Source organism: Cervus elaphus, chromosome 1 (genome assembly GCF_910594005.1).
Source record: "Cervus elaphus chromosome 1, mCerEla1.1, whole genome shotgun sequence".
NCBI classification, from domain to species: Eukaryota; Metazoa; Chordata; class Mammalia; order Artiodactyla; family Cervidae; genus Cervus; species Cervus elaphus.
The window spans coordinates 97,158,767-97,175,730 of NC_057815.1; the positions used below are offsets into that span (position 1 = coordinate 97,158,767).

The 16,964-nt window shown below is 42.7% G+C and overlaps 1 protein-coding gene across 1 annotated transcript in view; it reads left to right on the top strand.

Moving 5' to 3' along the window:
• The first annotated feature begins 598 nt into the window (after positions 1–598).
• LOC122701303 (glycine N-acyltransferase-like) overlaps positions 599–16,964 on the top strand; it is a 29,723-nt gene continuing 13,357 nt past the window's right edge. The window contains exons 1-4 of the mRNA XM_043914109.1: positions 599–831; positions 6,864–6,959; positions 9,983–10,090; positions 15,737–15,863. Coding sequence (XP_043770044.1) covers positions 6,882–6,959; positions 9,983–10,090; positions 15,737–15,863 — 313 coding nt within the window. The 5' untranslated portion in view covers positions 599–831; positions 6,864–6,881. The remainder of the gene's footprint in view (positions 832–6,863; positions 6,960–9,982; positions 10,091–15,736; positions 15,864–16,964) is intronic.

Below are 16,964 nucleotides of genomic sequence, written 5' to 3' on the forward strand. Positions count from 1 at the left end.
ATCTAACCCTATACGTGAGCATCTTCACTTATATATAATGAGCTAGTTACGAAAAGCCACCTTGAGTCAACATAAATGAGGACCTTGGTGGGGATGTTTATAAGAAAAACACACTGTGCAGGACTGTTTAGGACGGGGTCGTAGGAGAACATATCACCTCTTCCTGACATTCTTCTCTTCAGTGCCTCATATTAGAATGAAAGTATCAAAAGGGATTGGATCTATAACCACAGGGGAAAAAGGCTTTCACTCAATATCTTGAAAGATACATTTACTTAGGCAGCTTACACCATATATGTGGGTAATTTTGTTTTGCTTTCTTTCATTTAAGAGACATTAATATACATTTTGTATTTGTCAGGTACTTCCCTAAGCAGCTCACAGAAGTTAGCCTGTTTAACTTAACAAAGCAGAAACCTAGTAAGTAAGTGTAGGCAGTGTTATTGATCTCACCTATAGATAAGGAAACAGAGGCAAAGAGGTGTTAGCTGATTAGGTCATAGACACAGGACTGGTAAACAGTAGGATTACAAACCCTGAGTTACAGCCAGACTACCAGATTTGCAGGAACAGCAGAACATGTGACCCAGAAGGAGGGCCCAGAGGTTCAGGAGAGGCTGCCCCAGCTCCTGGAAACTTCTCCCTTCTTTTCTAAAGAGGAAAGGTCCACATTGACAGCTCCAACGTAGCTGTTTCTGTAGAAAAACTATCAAAGCACACTTTGCAGTTCTTGGCTGGGCGTGTCAGGACAACGAGCATTTCACATTCTGGAAAAGTCTGCTGCTTCTCCTTGGCTCCTGGGGACTGTTCTTTGTGGAGACAACTTTCCAGGTGAGGACTCACCTCGGCGGAGAGAGTCACTGCTCTGTGATACTCACCTCCTCGTCTTCCCACAAGAGGTAGGAAAAATCAAACGCTCTTGTCGGTTTTAGACGGGACGTGCCAAGCTTATTGATCGATGCTTATGCCAAAGGGGAGGGAGCCTATTTGATTTGAGAAATAATGCATTGCCTCTACCGTGTATATGATAGATGTACTGTGGGAAAAAAAAAGGTGCATGGAAGGATGAAGCCAGGTTTCCATTCTGAGCAGATGAATAATATGGAAGGGGTTTGGAAGTTGGTGGGTGAGTGGAGAGGTAATAACATTTGCAGGAAGGATGCTGACCCAGGTAACATTTACCTAACACACCTATTGTGCCGAGACATGAGGCAAACGTTGTTCTATTTACCCCTTTAGGAACAATTCTAAAGGAAGTAGCTTGTTCCTTAGGTAAAGGTTAACCAAGAAAGCAAAGCAGTTGGTTCAAAGTCAGAGAGGAAATAATGAAGAGGAACGGGGACTAGAATGCACGCTAGGTTAACTGTTGGTTAATTCAGATCCCGTGAAAAAGAAAGCTAATGTAAAATATCTTATCAATAATGTTATGGCTATAAAATGGCTTTTAAAGTTTTTTTTAGTTGAAATATAACTGCTTTACAATATTGTGTTAATTCCTGCTGTACAGTGAAGTGAACCAGCTATCTGTATACATATATCCCTCCCCTGGGCTTCGCGGGTGGCTCAGACCGTAAAGAATCCGCCTACAATGCAGGAGTCCTGGGTTCAGTCCCTGGGTTGGGAAGATGCCCTGGAGGAGGAAATGGCAACCCACTTCAGCGTTCTTGCCTGGAAAATTCCGTAGACAGAGGAGCCTGGTGGGCTGCAGTCCGTGGGGTCGCAAAGAGTCGGACACTGAGCAGCGCTCGCTCACACCTGAGGTCCCCACTCTCCTGAGGCTCCCTGCCCCCCCATCCCCCCCGTAAGTCATCACAGAGCCCTGAGCCGAGCTCCCCGTGTTACACAGAGGCTTCCAGCTGCCATCTCATTTGCACATGGCCGTGCACACATGTCAATGCCACTCTCTAAATTTGCATTACATGGCTTTTCACATCTTGTTTTCCCTTTTGAGTTTCTCTTTCTACCTCCTTACAGTTCTCATATATGTTGCATACTGAATACAGGTAAGCAGAGATTTACATATTATAATCAAGGATTATGTACTGTTTTGTGTTCTACATTTTCTCCTTTGATTTTAGTGTTCTCCTGTGCGTGTCATAGTTATTAATGCCTCCTAGAATCGTAGCATACTGAGATCGTCATTTATGCAATCTTATCCTAGTGCTAGACATCAGGGATGCACCTTGGTGTTCCTATTTGATAGTGCTGTTTTATAAAATTGTTCTTTAGAGCTTGTTTTCTTTGTTTAAATTGTTCACCATTTTGCAAATACTTCCATTCAGGACGGCTGGGTCTGAAGTGCTTATTTTGTGTGTGTGTGTGTGTGGACTTTGCCTTTTGCCAAAGCTAAAAGCTCATGATGACTGGGCAGTATTCTAGGGCCTCTTCACTTTTCAATCTACTCATTAACAGGGCAGCATGCTTTGCTGTTGCTGCTGGGGACGGCGGTATTTTTCACCGTGTATATGTGGGCCTGCCTAACAGAACAGTCTCTTATTAAATGGCTTGCAGTATTGTAACAATGCTACAACCCTAGAAATTTGGCATCAAACTCATTTTGCCTCTCACAGGAGGCTTTCGGACAAAAGGTCACATTTGCCTCCCGGAATGCTGGACTTCTACTTGATGCTGGGAAGGATTGAAGGCAAAAGGAGAAGGGGGCAGAGGATGAGATGGTTAGATAGAATCACTGACTCGATGGAGATGAATCTGAGTGAACTCTAGGAGATGGTGAAGGACAGAGGAGCCTGGTGTGCTGCGGTCCATGGGATCGAAAAGGGTTGGACACGACCTAGTGACTGAACAACAACAAATCCTGAGGCTCTCAGGAAGATGAAATAAATGCCTAGAGACATTTTTGTTTCTCACAACTGAGAGTGGAAGTGTTACTATTGAGAGCTAGTTGGTAGAGTCCAGTGATGTTATTATATGTTCTATGATGCATAGAATTGCCTCCCCCAACAAAGACTTATCTGGACTGAAATATAAATGGTGCTAAATTTAGGGAACCCAACTCTAAACTGATTAAGAAATTTTGAAAAAGAACATGAATTGCCAGTACTGTCAGTGATGAGTGAGGGAACACTACTATAAGTCCCACAGACATTTAAAGGATGGGAAAATATAGATGACTTTGTGCAATAAATTCTACAGCTTAGATGAAATGGAAAAAAAAAAATCCCTCTAATGACCTAAATAAATAGCCAGATATGTCTGACTCTGCAACTGCATGGACTGTAACCTGCCAGGCTTCTCTGTCCATGGAATTCTCCAGGCAAGGATACTGGAGTGGGTTGCCATTCCCTTCTCCAGGGGATCTTCCCAACCCAGGGATCAAACCTGGGTCTCCTGCATCGCAAGCAGATTATTTACTGTCTGAGCCACCAAAGAAGACCCAATTAAATAAATAAAAGTGATCCCCAAGATCAGAAAAGCCATATATTTACAAAGGAAACTGAATTTGTAGTTAAAACATTTCCACAGAGGAACTTAATTGCAAGTAAAAATATTTCCGAGTCCCAGACGGCTTCACTGATGAAATCAACAAATACTTGATGAAGAAACATCAATTCTCTTAAGAAAACAGGGGAGGAGGAAACTCTTTCCCAATTTGTATTTTCTGAACATAAATATTATATCAAAATGGATGAAAACTTTACTAGAAAATAAGAATGTAGATCAATATGCATCAATCATTTGCAAACATAGGTGCAAAAAATCCTTTAAAATAATAGAAAATTCATCCAACAATATATAAAAATAATACCTTATGAATAACTGGGGTTTATCCTGAAAATATACTATTCATTTGGAATTCAAAAATAAATAATTAAAATTCAACATGTCAACAAGAAAAAAATCATATAATTATCCCAATAGATGTATTAAAACTGGCTGACAAATATCAACATTAATTTATGATTTTTAAAAAACCTCTTAACAAGCAACTTTTTCAACATGACAAAGGTGATCGATGAAAAATTAACAGCTAAGCTTAAGTAAGAAAATAAATACTTTTCCCTAATACCAAGAAGAATGCTCATATAGCACCTCCTATAAAATATTTTCCTGCAAGTTCTAAGTGGTACAATAAGACAAGAAAAGGAATAAAACACATATAGATGGAAGACACAAAATTATTTTCATTTGCAAAAAAAAAATTTTGATCACATATATAGAAAATTTTAATTGCAAAAATACACAACTACTAAAGGTAATTGTGGGAAAGATTAGTTTTCATTCCAATGCCAAAGAAGGGCAATGCCAAAGAATGCTCAAACTGCCAAAGATTGTACAATTGCACTCATTTCACATGCTAGAAGGTAATGCTCAAAATCCTTTAAGCTAGGCTTCAGCAGTACATGAACCCAGAGTTTCCAGATGTACAAGCTGGGCTTAGAAAAGGCAGAGGAATCAGTATCAAATTGCCAACATTGGTAGAATCATAGAGAAAGCCAGGAAATTCCAGAAAAACATCTACTTCTGCTTCATTGATTATGCTAAAGTCTTTGATTGTGTGGATCAAAACAAACTGTGGAAAATACTTAAAGAGATGGGAATACCAAACCACCTTACTTGTCTCCTGAGAAACCGGTGTGGGAGTCAAGAAGCAACAGTTAGAACTAGAAATGGAACAACTGACTGGTTCAGGATTGGAAAAGGGGTACGTCAAGGCTGTATATTGTCATCTTGCTCAATTAACTTCTGTGCACAGTAGATCATGCAAAATGCCAGGCTGGATGAATCACAAGCTGGAATCAAGATTTCTAGGAGAAATGTCAATAACCTCAGATAGGCAGATGATATCAATTTAATGGCAGAAAGCGAAGAGAAACTAAAGAGCTGCTGGATGAGGGTGAAAGAGGAGAGTGAAAAAGCTGGCTTAAAACTCAATTAAAAAAATGAAGATCATGGCATCTGGTGCCATCACTTCATGGCGTGAAGAAGGGGAAAAAGTAAAAGCACTGACAGACTTTATTTTCTTGGGCTCCAAAATCACTGCAGGTGGTGACCACAGCCATGAAATTAAAAGACACTTGCTCCTTAGAAGAAAAGCTATAACAAACTCAGACAGCATGTTAAAAAAGCAGAGACATTTCTTTGCCAACAAAGGTCCATACAATCATAGCTATGGCTTTTCCTGTAGTCCTGTATGGACGTGAGAGTTGGACCATAAAAGAAGGCTGAGCACCGAAGAACTGATGCTTTTGAATTGTGGTGCTGAAAAAGACTCTTGAGAGTCCCTTAGACTGCAAGATCAAACTAGTCAATCCTAAAGAAAATCAACACTGAATATTCATTGGAAGGACTGATGCTAAAGCTAAAGCTCCAATACTTTGGCCACCTGATGGGAAGATCTGACTCACTGGAGAAGACCCTAATGCTGGGAAAGATTGAGGGCAGGAGGAGGAGGGGACGACAGGATGAGATGGTTAGATGGCATCACCGACTCAATGGACATGGGTTTCGGTAAACTCCGGGAGATAGTGAAGGACAGGGGAGCCTGGCGTGCTGCAGTCTATGTGGTAACAAAGAGTGGGACTTGACTTAGCAACTGAACAACAACACTAAAAGTAATCAGTTAACTCAATAAGGTCTCACTACATAAAAGCAATATAGAAAAATTGCACTTCTATAAACAAGCAACAAAATTTTTAAAAACTTCAAAATATAACATAATTTACAGTTACATATTTATTTATGTGTTAAGTCACTTTAGTTGTGTCCAACTCTTTGCAACCCCATATAGCTCGCCAAGCTTCTCTGACCGTGGGGTTTCCCAGGCAAGAATGCTGGAGTGAGTTGCCATTTCCTCCTCCAGGGGATCTTCCCAACCCAGGAATCTGTCTGGTGTCTCTTGGTTTTCCTGAATTGGCAGGTGGGTTCTTTTATCACTAGTGCCACCTGAGAAGTCTCATATTTATTTATAATGACATCCGAAGAAGGGAATGAATGGGGATAAGCTTAACAGAAGATAGCCAAAAACTAAAGTACTTTGCTAAAAAATTTAAAGAAGACCTAAAATAATGGAGAGATACATCACATTCATAGACTAAAATATTCAATATTTTTCAAATATTACTTCTTATACAACTAAGCTACAGATTCACTGCAATCTCAACATAAATGTTAGAAAGTTTTTAATAAAAATTCACAAGATTATTACAAAATTTAAATAGAAATGCAAAAAACCTAAGCAAAAAGCATCTAAAAAGTTGGTGGACTCACACTATCAAAAAAAAAAAAAAAAAGACTTACTATAAAGCCACGTTATACTCAAACACAGTAGTAAAAAAAAATCATAAGAATAGATATATAGGTCAATTAAACTAATAGAGACTTGAGAGTTGCACCCATACATATAAACTCAATTGCTTTTCAACAATTACATCAAAGCAACTCAACAGAGAAAGGAAAGTCCTTTCAATAACTAGTAATTAAATAACTGCTTTCTATTTCAGGAGATAGCAAAAGACAGGGAAGCCTGGTGTGCTGCAGTCCATAGCTTTGCAAAGAGTTGGCACATGACTTAGCAACTGATCAACAACATCAAATCTACCCTGGGGAAAAGAATATCAACTCTTACATCACACCACCTACAAAAAGTTAACTTGAAATTTCTGTAGACCCATATATAGGAACTAAACCTATAAGACTTCTGAAAGAAAATATAAGAGGAAATTTTTATGATTGTAGAACAGCAAGACATGGAAACAATCTAAATATCTTTCCCTTTCCCAAGGCAGTTATTCTAGGCAAATTGATCTTCCCTGTTACCTTCTGAAACTCAGGTAAAGTTGTGTGAATCTTTTCCTATTGGTTCAGCATCTTCTCATTCCTGGCTATTTCTTGGTCCTCACTAGGCTAAGGTACCTGCCAAGATGCTCCACTTACAAGGCCCACAGATGCTGCAGATGCTAGAAAAATCCTTGAGGAAGAGCATCCCTGAATCCTTAAAGGTGAGCACGGGACATTCTTAGGGAAGCAAAGGGTTACATTCTTAGGGAACTAAAGAGGTCAGTAAGAGAACGAGCTCTTACCGAGTGCTTGTTCTGTGGTAAGAACTCACTCACATCACATCTCACGTAGGTCACACCATCTCTTGGCAAGGGAAGTAGATTCTACTGATGTCCCGGAAGAGGAAAGAGTTCTCAGCTGTCCAATAATTTTAAGTTACAAAAACACTACCCTCTGAAGACTCAAAAAAACATTTCCTTGATTTCTCTTTAAAAGGTTGGTCTAAGTACATACTAATTTTTAAAGATTTGCACCTGAGGTGAAGTTAACCACCGTGTGTGTATCTTCTTGGAATATTTAACAGATCAAATCTTAATTTCTTTGAAATCCAAGTGTGCATGGAAGAGATCTAGAGAATTATCTGCTATTCATTACTTTCAGGCAATGATATTTACTACAGAACAGCTGGATTTATGCAGATTTATTTATATCTTCATTTTTGACATTCAGAGGATTGATGAAAGGAGGAAAATGCTTTTTCTTTCATTTTGGCTTTTTTTTTTTTGTCTGCGTGACTTGTCAGATCTCAGTTCCCTGACCAGGGATTGAATCCAGGTCCTCCACAGAGAAAGCGTGAGTTCTAACTATGGACCACCAGGGAATTCCCTGAACTGCTTTTAAAAGCTCCTTTCACATCTAAAGATAGACGCTTAATCACAGAACCGCGGCCAGCGCCAGCGCCAGCAGGGCCTCCAGGCAAAACAATGGCAGCGTGGCCGTCAGCGGCGCCGGAAAGCGCTTGCAGCCTTCACGTCACCTCAGCTGCTGCACTTGATCTGCGGCCGCGTGTCAGCCTCAAAACTCCCACCTGAGGAGGGGTCACTGTTCTCCCTATGTTGTGGAAGATGCATCTGAGGCCAGGAAAACTTAGTAAGTCGCCCACCTGGTTACTCCTGGGGCCAGAAATATAATCCATTTATTCTGTTTCAACTCTCCAGAGCCTACCTGTGTGTTTTGAACAAAACAGCCCCTCAACTTCAGATCCTGTTAAGAGAGTGAACTGGATCTCTCATAAATCACTGCTGGGAATGTGAGATGGTACAGCCCCTCTTAAAAAGCCATTTGTAAGTCAAAAGCTGGAAACAACTCACATGTCCTCCCATAGTTGAGTGGCAAATGAACTGTGGTACATCCATACTATGGGATACCACTAAATGATAAAGAAGAAATGACCTAGGGATACCTGCAACGATTTGGATGAATCCCCAGAAAATTATGCTGAGTGAAAAAAGCCAGACCCTAAGGGTTCCACACAATTTAAGTCCATTTATATAAAATCTTTGGAATAACCAAATACAGAAACAGAACACACTGATGTTTGCTGGAGGTGAAAGAGGAGGTGGGCAATGGGAAGGTCGTGGGTGTGACCGTAAAAGAGCCTCAGGAGCCATCCTCATGATGAGGGAAGTGTTCTGCATCCGGACTCTATCAGTGTCAGAACCCTGCTGCTGCGATGTTGTTCCTAAAGTCCAGCAGGTCTCTGGGCTTCACCAAGTTTACACGGTAAGCAGCCAGGATTTTACTCTGGGCAAGTGAACACCTGAAGCCAAGTCCTAACTGTTATGCTCATCTGCTTAGCACAGCGCCTTGGACTTTGGTCAATAAAATATACATTTCAGTTTCTATCTTACAGTTTTGTATAGAATATGCACCCTCATCCCACCACGGGAGTTACCTTGATGACAGTGACTTCTCCTTGGTTCTACGGCTGAAAGGACAGCCTGCCTGCATCCGTACCCGCCCCTTCCACCAACAAGCTGTCTCCCCGCCACGTCACTTAACTTACAGGCCTTGGTTTCCTCACAGCCATGAGGGCATTTCCTGGTGGCCCCAGGGGTTAGGACTTGGTACTGTCATTGCCTAGGGCCCGGGTTCGAACCGTGGATGCCTGATGTTGAAGCGAAGATCCCACAGGCTGCGTGGCCACAATAAAAGAAGAGGGGGAGTAACGGGACCTCCAGCCTCTCGGGGTTGTTGTCAGATGAGAAGACTTTCTGGGGAACAGGCAGAACTGTGCCTTGCACACAGAGAAGATATGCCAATATTAGCCACTGTGGGTGCAGATCAGACCATAAATTTACAGTGGGGAGAAGTGTGGCTGCATTGGTTTATCTCATTTGAGGCTGATACTTTGAAAGACTTGGCATAATTTGGGATGAGTTGAATATCTTCACCTTCCTCAGTCTTAACCATTTGTAAACCATCCTTTTACTCTGGGGTAAGCATTCTTCTATAGGTAGCCTAACTGGTTTTGTTTATATTTACTGTAAAGGGACCAAAGAGACAATTCTCCATGACCTTTAGCTACTATAGCCTCCACTTATTTGTAGGAAATAGTTACCTTTACCAGAGGTTAATTTGAAAATATGTGTTAAAAAACCTTAAACATGTAGATAACTTTAAACCCAGCAATCTCCCTTCTAAAAACCTTCCCTAAGCAAATATCAGGTACAAATGCAAAGATTTCAGCAAAAAGATACTCTCTGAAGAGTACTTTTTTACATCAAAAAGTTGGAAACACCTGGAGTGGAGTGTATCTGACATTCTCCAGTTTTGGGAAATTTGTTGTGTGTGCCTGGAGAATCCCATGGACAGAGGAACCTGGTGGGCTACAGTTCACGGGCTCACAAGAGTCAGACATGACCGAAGGGACTTAGCACCTACACATGTACATGAACAGATGAAGATCTGTGAAAGATCTTATTAAATTCTGTAATGGGAGAGTTCATGATTTTTGTTCATAAGTTTTGTTGGTTTGAATATCTTTTATGTGAATATTTTTAGAAGATATACTTATTGGGGGAAAACTTAGAATCTCACCAATGGTCTGCTGAAGTTCTCACTAGGTACCTTCCAGTGAAAAAATTCCATTATTTCATAAAAATAAACCTTGCCCTATGCAAACACGGCACTTTGCCATCTCTTCCTAATAAGATCATCCTCTCACTTTCTTGTAATACTGCAGGTTTATGGGACCACCTTCCACATAAACCAGGGAAACCCTTTCAAGCTAAAGGCTCTGGTGGACAAGTGGCCTGATTTTAATACTGTGGTTATCCGCCCTCAGGAGCAGGTAAGTGGCCAGATGTGGAATGAATATGTATTTGTGTTCATATTTGCTATGTACTTACTATGCACTTGGCAATATGGTAGACCCTGGGAATATAGAAATAAATCAAGGTGATATAGTCAACATGTCCTTATCTTCAAAAAGTCCACAGCCTGGAGGAGATTATGGGTAAATCCAAAGGTAAATGACAGCATGGTGTGAAATGGTTAGTTGCTCAGTTGTGTCTGACTCTTTGCAACCTCGTGGACTGTAGCCCGCCAGGCTTCTCTGTCTATGGAATTCTCCAGGCAAGAATACTCGAGTGGGCTGACATTCCCTTCTCCAGGGGATCTTCCCAACCCAGGGATCGAACCCATGTCTCCTGCATTGCAGGCGGATTCTTTACTGTCTGAGCCACTAGGGCCCCATGGTGCGGAATGGGCAGAATCAAAACACAAACAGCCTCCTGTGCCGCTTACGGCCAAACGCTTGGTCATTTCTCGAATCCAGTTTGTGGGAATAGAGGTGACCAGTGGGAGGCTGTGCTAATGTAGGGTTACATTGATGGCTTAGACAAGGGCTTCATCTTTTGTGAAAGGCGTCAAAGGAGCATTTCCCAGGCTGGATTTCTACATGGAATAAATCAAGCCCATTTTAAACTCTTAACCTAAGGGGAAAAGTATCTCATACCTTGTAAAAACACACATTTTGAAACCACACCAACTCAGTCATGCTAACTCAAAATGTCTCATTGTGATGGTCTCTTCCCGCTGAGATGCTGCCCATGTTATAACCTACGGTCATCAATTAAGCAAATAAAACCAGGCAGGGGAAAATAAGCATGTGGCAGAGGCTGCTGGGAGAAGAATGATTCTTAGTAGAAATTTTACCAAAACTGGGTGTCGAATGTAAATAGGAGTTTTTACATGGTGGCAGAGCAGGACTTCATTCAAAGCAGTTGCAAGAGATAAAGTCTGAAACAAGAGAGTGAATTAAGGAAAATTAAGGAGTAAATTACATCGTTGGAACTGTTGGTTACATATTGTATGCTAATTTTTTAATTAGTGAAACTGAATAGTTACAGTTATTTAATAGTTAAGTTTATTCAAAAATAAAAAGTATAATTATATTTTTAAATATCAAGTAAATTTTTAATATAAATATATTATCATTTAATATAACTTATATAGAAGTGAAATGGGTAAGAAATATTCAAGAAAACCAAATTAAATGACAATTTAAAATGAAGACTTTTAATTACTGATAGAAATCTGAGCTACTTTCAAAAATACAGTCTTAAAAATAACACTTTTCTAACTTGAAGAGCGATCATTGACATATAAGATTGTGTCAGATCTACAACATTGCGGATTTGATATACATGTACAGTACAAAGATTCCCTCCATAACTTTAGCTAACCTTCCATCCTGTCTCATAATTACCATTCTATTTTTTAGTGAAAACATTCAAAATCTGCTCTCTCAGCAACAAGTACAGTTGTTCAAGTACAGTTAACCCTTGAACAACATGGGTTGGAACTGCGCAAGTCCACTTAAATATTTTTTTCCCCAATAATTACATGCTACAGTACTCCACCATCTGACAATGTTTGACTCTGTGGATGCAGAATAGCAGATACAAAGGGTGGCTGTAAAGTTATATGCAGATTTTCAGCTGTGGGGAGAGTTGGGGTCCCTGACTCCTGCATTGTACAATGCTCAACTGCATATAAAACAGCACTAATATAGTCCTCATTCTGTGCCTTTGGTCCTCAGAACTTATTTATCTTATAACTGAAGTTTGTGCCCTTTGACCAACATCTCCCCACTGCCCCCTCCCGGGCACCCCCAGTATCTAGGAACTGCCATTCAACTCCGTCTCTGTGATTCAGTGTTTTAAAATCCCACACGTAAAAGACATCATACAGCACTTGTCTCTCTCTGTCTGCCTTACTTCCTTTAGCACAATGCATACACGGTCTACCCACGTGTCACAAATGGCAGGGTTTGCTTCTTTCTCCAGAATGACTGATATTCCATTGCACAGGTTCCATTCCTGTCCATTCCATTCCATTCCTGTCCATTCCATTCCATTCCTCTGTCCATCCATTTGTTGTTTCCACGTCTTGGCTGTTGTGAATAACGTTGCGTTGAACATGGAGCACAGGTATCTTTTCCAGATCCTGTTTTCATTGCCTTTGGGTGTACACCCAGAATGGGATTCCCAATTCCTATGACAGTTCTGTTTTAAATTTGGGGGAAAACCACCATACCACTTCTATAGTGGCTATACCAGCTTACATTCCCACCAACAGCGCACAAATGTTCCTTTATCTCCAAACCTCCCCCCATGCTTGTTATCTCTTGTCTTTCTGATGATAACCATTCTGCTATGTATGTGGTCTTGATTTGCATTTACCTGATAATTAGTGATATAAAGCACTTTTTCATTTATCTGTTGGTCATTTGTATATCTTCTTTGGAAAAATTATTCAATTCCTCTGCCTATTTTAAGAGGATTATTTGCAACTGTTCTGAGAACTGTTCCCGTTTTGATATTTCTTATAAGGCAAGCCTTTTAGTGATGAATTTCTTTAGTTTTTATTTGTTAGTGAAAGTCTGTCTTGTCTCTGAAGAACAAATTTGACTGGTTTAAAGTATTTTTGGTTGACAGTTTCTTTCTTTCCACACTTTAAATATATTGCCCTATTTTCTCCTGGCTTGCAAGGTCTCTGAGAAATCTACTGATAACCGCCTTACGGGGTTTTCAACAATATTATTCTAATGTATCTAAGCGAGGTCCTCTTTAAGTTGTTTGGTGACCTATTAGCTTCTTAAACTTGTATATCCGAATTTCTTCCAAGAACTGGGAAGTTCTTAGCCATTATTTCTTTAAATAAACTTTCTTCCCCCTTTCCCTCTCTTCTACTTCTGGAAATTTAATAAATTCACACATTGGTTCTTTTGATGTTTCCCAAAGATAAGGGGTTTCATGAGACTGATTTAGGTGTATTCAAGGCATAAGGGCTTCCCCGGTGGCTCAGATGGTAAAGAGTCTGCCTGCAATGTGGGAGACTCGAGTTCCATCCCTCGGAGAAGGGAATGGCTACCCAGTCCAGTATTCTTGCCTGGGAAATCTCATGGACAGAGAGCTTTGGCTGCAGTCCACAGACTCACAAAGAGTCAGGCATGACTGAGTGACTTTCTGGGGCTCTCCAGGACGTGCTGTGACCCCAGGTCTAGTGGTGTAGGACGCGGAGTGTAGGGGTTCATGGTGGCACTGGTCTTCAGGTGGGTGGTCATCTAGGGGGTGATGTGTTTTCCACCCAGGCTACCGGGATCCACACTGACAACTGTGTGATCCTTGGTGAGCATTTCGGGGGGGGGGGGGGGGGGGGCGGGGTCGACAGTGGCTTCAAGGCTTTTGGGGTCCTCAGTGACGCCTCCAGGCCCAGTGGCCAGGGGCCAGGGCAGGCAGAAGTAGAGGCTGCAGTCGGCGGCGTGTGCAGACACAGCTGTGGGGGCCAGCTGCAGACTCCTGTGTGGCGGCTGGCCGTGTGCAAACAGGCGCACGAGGTGGGGCCCGGCAGGCAGCGGGGCCAGGACCCACTGCAGGCGCGCGGGCGCCCTGGGGCCTCGCTGTTGGCGCTCAGCGCAGCGTTTACTGGGCCTTGCCTTGAGGGCGCAGCAGTTGGAGACCGGGGACGGGGGCTCGGCTGGGGTGTGCCGGCGGGCAGCTGGGGGTCGGCGGCAGGTCAGGGCCGGGGTGCAGGCCCGATCCAGGCCCACAGACAGCTGTGGGGACCTGGCTATGGGTGGGCTCTCTCGTGACTGCGCGGTCTGGCTCTCACTGGGCAGACGGCAGTGCCGGCCGCTGGCAGTCCCCTGTGGAGCGGCGCGCAAGTACTCAGCTGGGGGGCCAGCTCACGCGTGCTCCGTGGCGGGTGTCAGCTTGTCCTCACGCAGCTGCAGCGCTGACCGCGGGCTCAGCGATCTGGTTCCGGTGGGAGCTGGTCGGGGAGGGCGTGGGTGGCTGGCACAGAGCACGTGAATCCTGGTGGGGCTAAACTTGATGATATCTGCGGGTGGTCCAGCGCTGACTGTTGATTTCTGCAGGGGCCAAAACTGCTGGGTGTTCCTGCAGAGCAGGTCAGGGTGAACTGTGAATCACCCCATTACATGGCTGCTGCTGGTAGCCCCTGGGTTTCCTTCTTGTTTCTAACCACCTCTGTATGTCTCAGTTTTGCCAGTGTGGGTGGGATGAAACCAGACTGGGACCTTGGCGTGTGCCCTGGAAGGCTTGGGAAGCTGCTCCTTCACCCCGTGCTTCCTCTCTTGGTGAGGTAGAGAGCTTTCTAGCTGGGGAGTTCCCTCTTGGCGCTGAGCAATGCTGGCTTGGTGAATGGGGTGATGCAGGTGAAATCGGACTGTTTTATTCTCTTTAGGGGCAGCTAGTCTCAATTTTTTTTTTTTAAATTCTCCTGTGTTGCTGGACTCCAGGGCTCTCTCATAGCTTTTTTTTGGTGTGTGTGTGGGTAGCAGGCACAATTGATCTAGTTATTGATCTATCTAATTATTGATCATTTTGAGGGACAGAGGCTGGAGTCTCCTATATTGACATTTTTGGTGGCATTACTCTTAAAGTTTGATCAGAAGTAACCCTTGCTGAATAGGAAGTGCAGTTGTGTTGCATATTTTCCAGTTATAGGGAAAAAAGCTTTCTGATTCTGCACTAGGTGCAGAATCTTATCTATTCCTTTATCCTCCTGTGTCAGTTTTAATAATTTCACTAGTTATACTTAAATGAGTATGCTTGTTTACTGACGGGATTGTTGTTGGTTTAACAATAGCATGATTTTTGTTTTTTGGCTGTTCTGTGCAGCACGTGGGATCTTAGTTCCACAACCAGGGATGGAACACATGCCCCCCATCCAGCCCATGCCTCCTGCAGTGGAAGCATGGAGTCTTCACCAGACCACCAGAGAAGCCCTTGAGTATTTTTTAAAGAAAACAAATCGATTTCATCATCTTTTTCTTGGTTTCACAATGTATAGAAGAATCGTCTGACCTGATGCCTACATCTGTTTCAATCAAGACATGTTCATCGTCCACATAATCTAAACATCTTTGCCCTAAAGCAGGATTTATTCTTTTGGCCGAATATTTCACTTCTCAATTGTCATTTTACTGAGCTGGTAGGACTAGGTAGGTCGCAGTCCCAAGTCTGGCCATAGGTAGGTGCTAGCTTGGTTTTTGCTGTTTATCGACCACACTTAACGCAAGTGGACTGGGCAACACACGGAAGCTTCAGGGTTCTCAAGAGCAGCGGGAGACAGCAAGATTCAGTGCTCAGTCACTTTTCAAGCTTCTTCATGTGTTTCTTGGAGGGGTGGAAAGTAATTTTAAATAGATTGTTTTTGTTACTTTTGAAAATTTAAAGCAATAACTGAGTTGGAAGTAGTTTTGTTCAAGACATTTTTCATTATTTGAATAAGGGAGTCCTTGACTTGATCTCATAATGTAAATAGTCCTTCAATAAAATCAATACAACAAAAAATGCCAATATTTTAGTATTTTTAAAATATCATAATACAACATAACACTGAGAACTAGCATGGCAATCACTAAATAGATGCATTTTGGTTGATTCTCCTTTCCTGACCCAAACAGGAGATGACAGATGACCTTGATCACTACACCAATACTTATCAAGTCTACTCCAAGGACCCTAAGAAGTGTCAGGAATTCCTTGGCTCACCAGAAGTCATCAACTGGAAGCAACATCTGCAGATTCAAAGTAAGGGGCCAGGACGTGGGCTGGCTGCCAGACTCTCCATGTCGGATCTGCAGGGTCCCTTTACATCTGGAATAACACCCCTTTATCCTCTATAACAGGCTTCCTGGGTGGTTCAGAAGGTAAAGAATCTGCTTGCAATGCAGGAGACCTGGGTTTGATCCCTGGCTTGGGAAGATCCCCTGGAGAAGGGAATGGCAACCCACTCCAGTGTTCTTCCTGGACAATTCCAGGGACAGAGGAGTCTGGTGGGCTACAGTCCATGGGGTCGCAAGAGTCTGACATGACTGAGTGATTAACACACACACACACACACACACACACACACACACACACACACACGCCCTTTCTAGATCTCTATTGCAATCCCAGACACTCAGCCAGCTGTCCATTCTCTCTCAGCTGCCATCAGCACCTCCAGAGCTGCCAGTTCATAAGGCTCCTGGGGAGCTTCCCAGGTGGAGTCTGAAAGCCACCCCCCTATGAACGCACGGCAGGGAGAGGCTGAGAAAGGGGCAGGCCACTCCAGACTGCTGGGTGGCAAGTTTAATAAGCAGGAGAACTTCCTTCCAGGCTTGCCTTGGGAGACTGCAGGACGAAGGAATCCCCGCACCTGCCTGCCAAAATCTTAAAAATGTATACAGTGATCTTATCTAGGTTTAGTCACATACCCAATCCAGATGTGTGAACACCACATTCCTATCTCAAGGCTGTGTCCTTGGAGCAGCTTCTGGAAGGTAAGTGGAACACTTGTTTCAAGGACAGGAGAGGGAGGGGGAAGCCTCCAGTTGCCTCCCGAGTCAACGGCAACATGTCTTTTTGATGACTGCCTTCAACAATAGTGAATTAAGACTTAAAGACTGCCATGTACAGGGTTTACACAGAGAACCATGAGCAATAGAGTTACTTAATAGTTAAAATTCACAGCTACCTGATTTGACTCATTGGAATTAAGACCTGATGCTGGGAAAGATTGAAGGCAAAAGGAGAAAACAGTGGCAGAGGATGAGATGGTTACAAAGCACCAGCAACTCAATGGACATGGATTTGAGTAAACTCTGGGAGATGGTGGAGGACAGAGGAGCCTGGCGTGCTGCAGTCCAT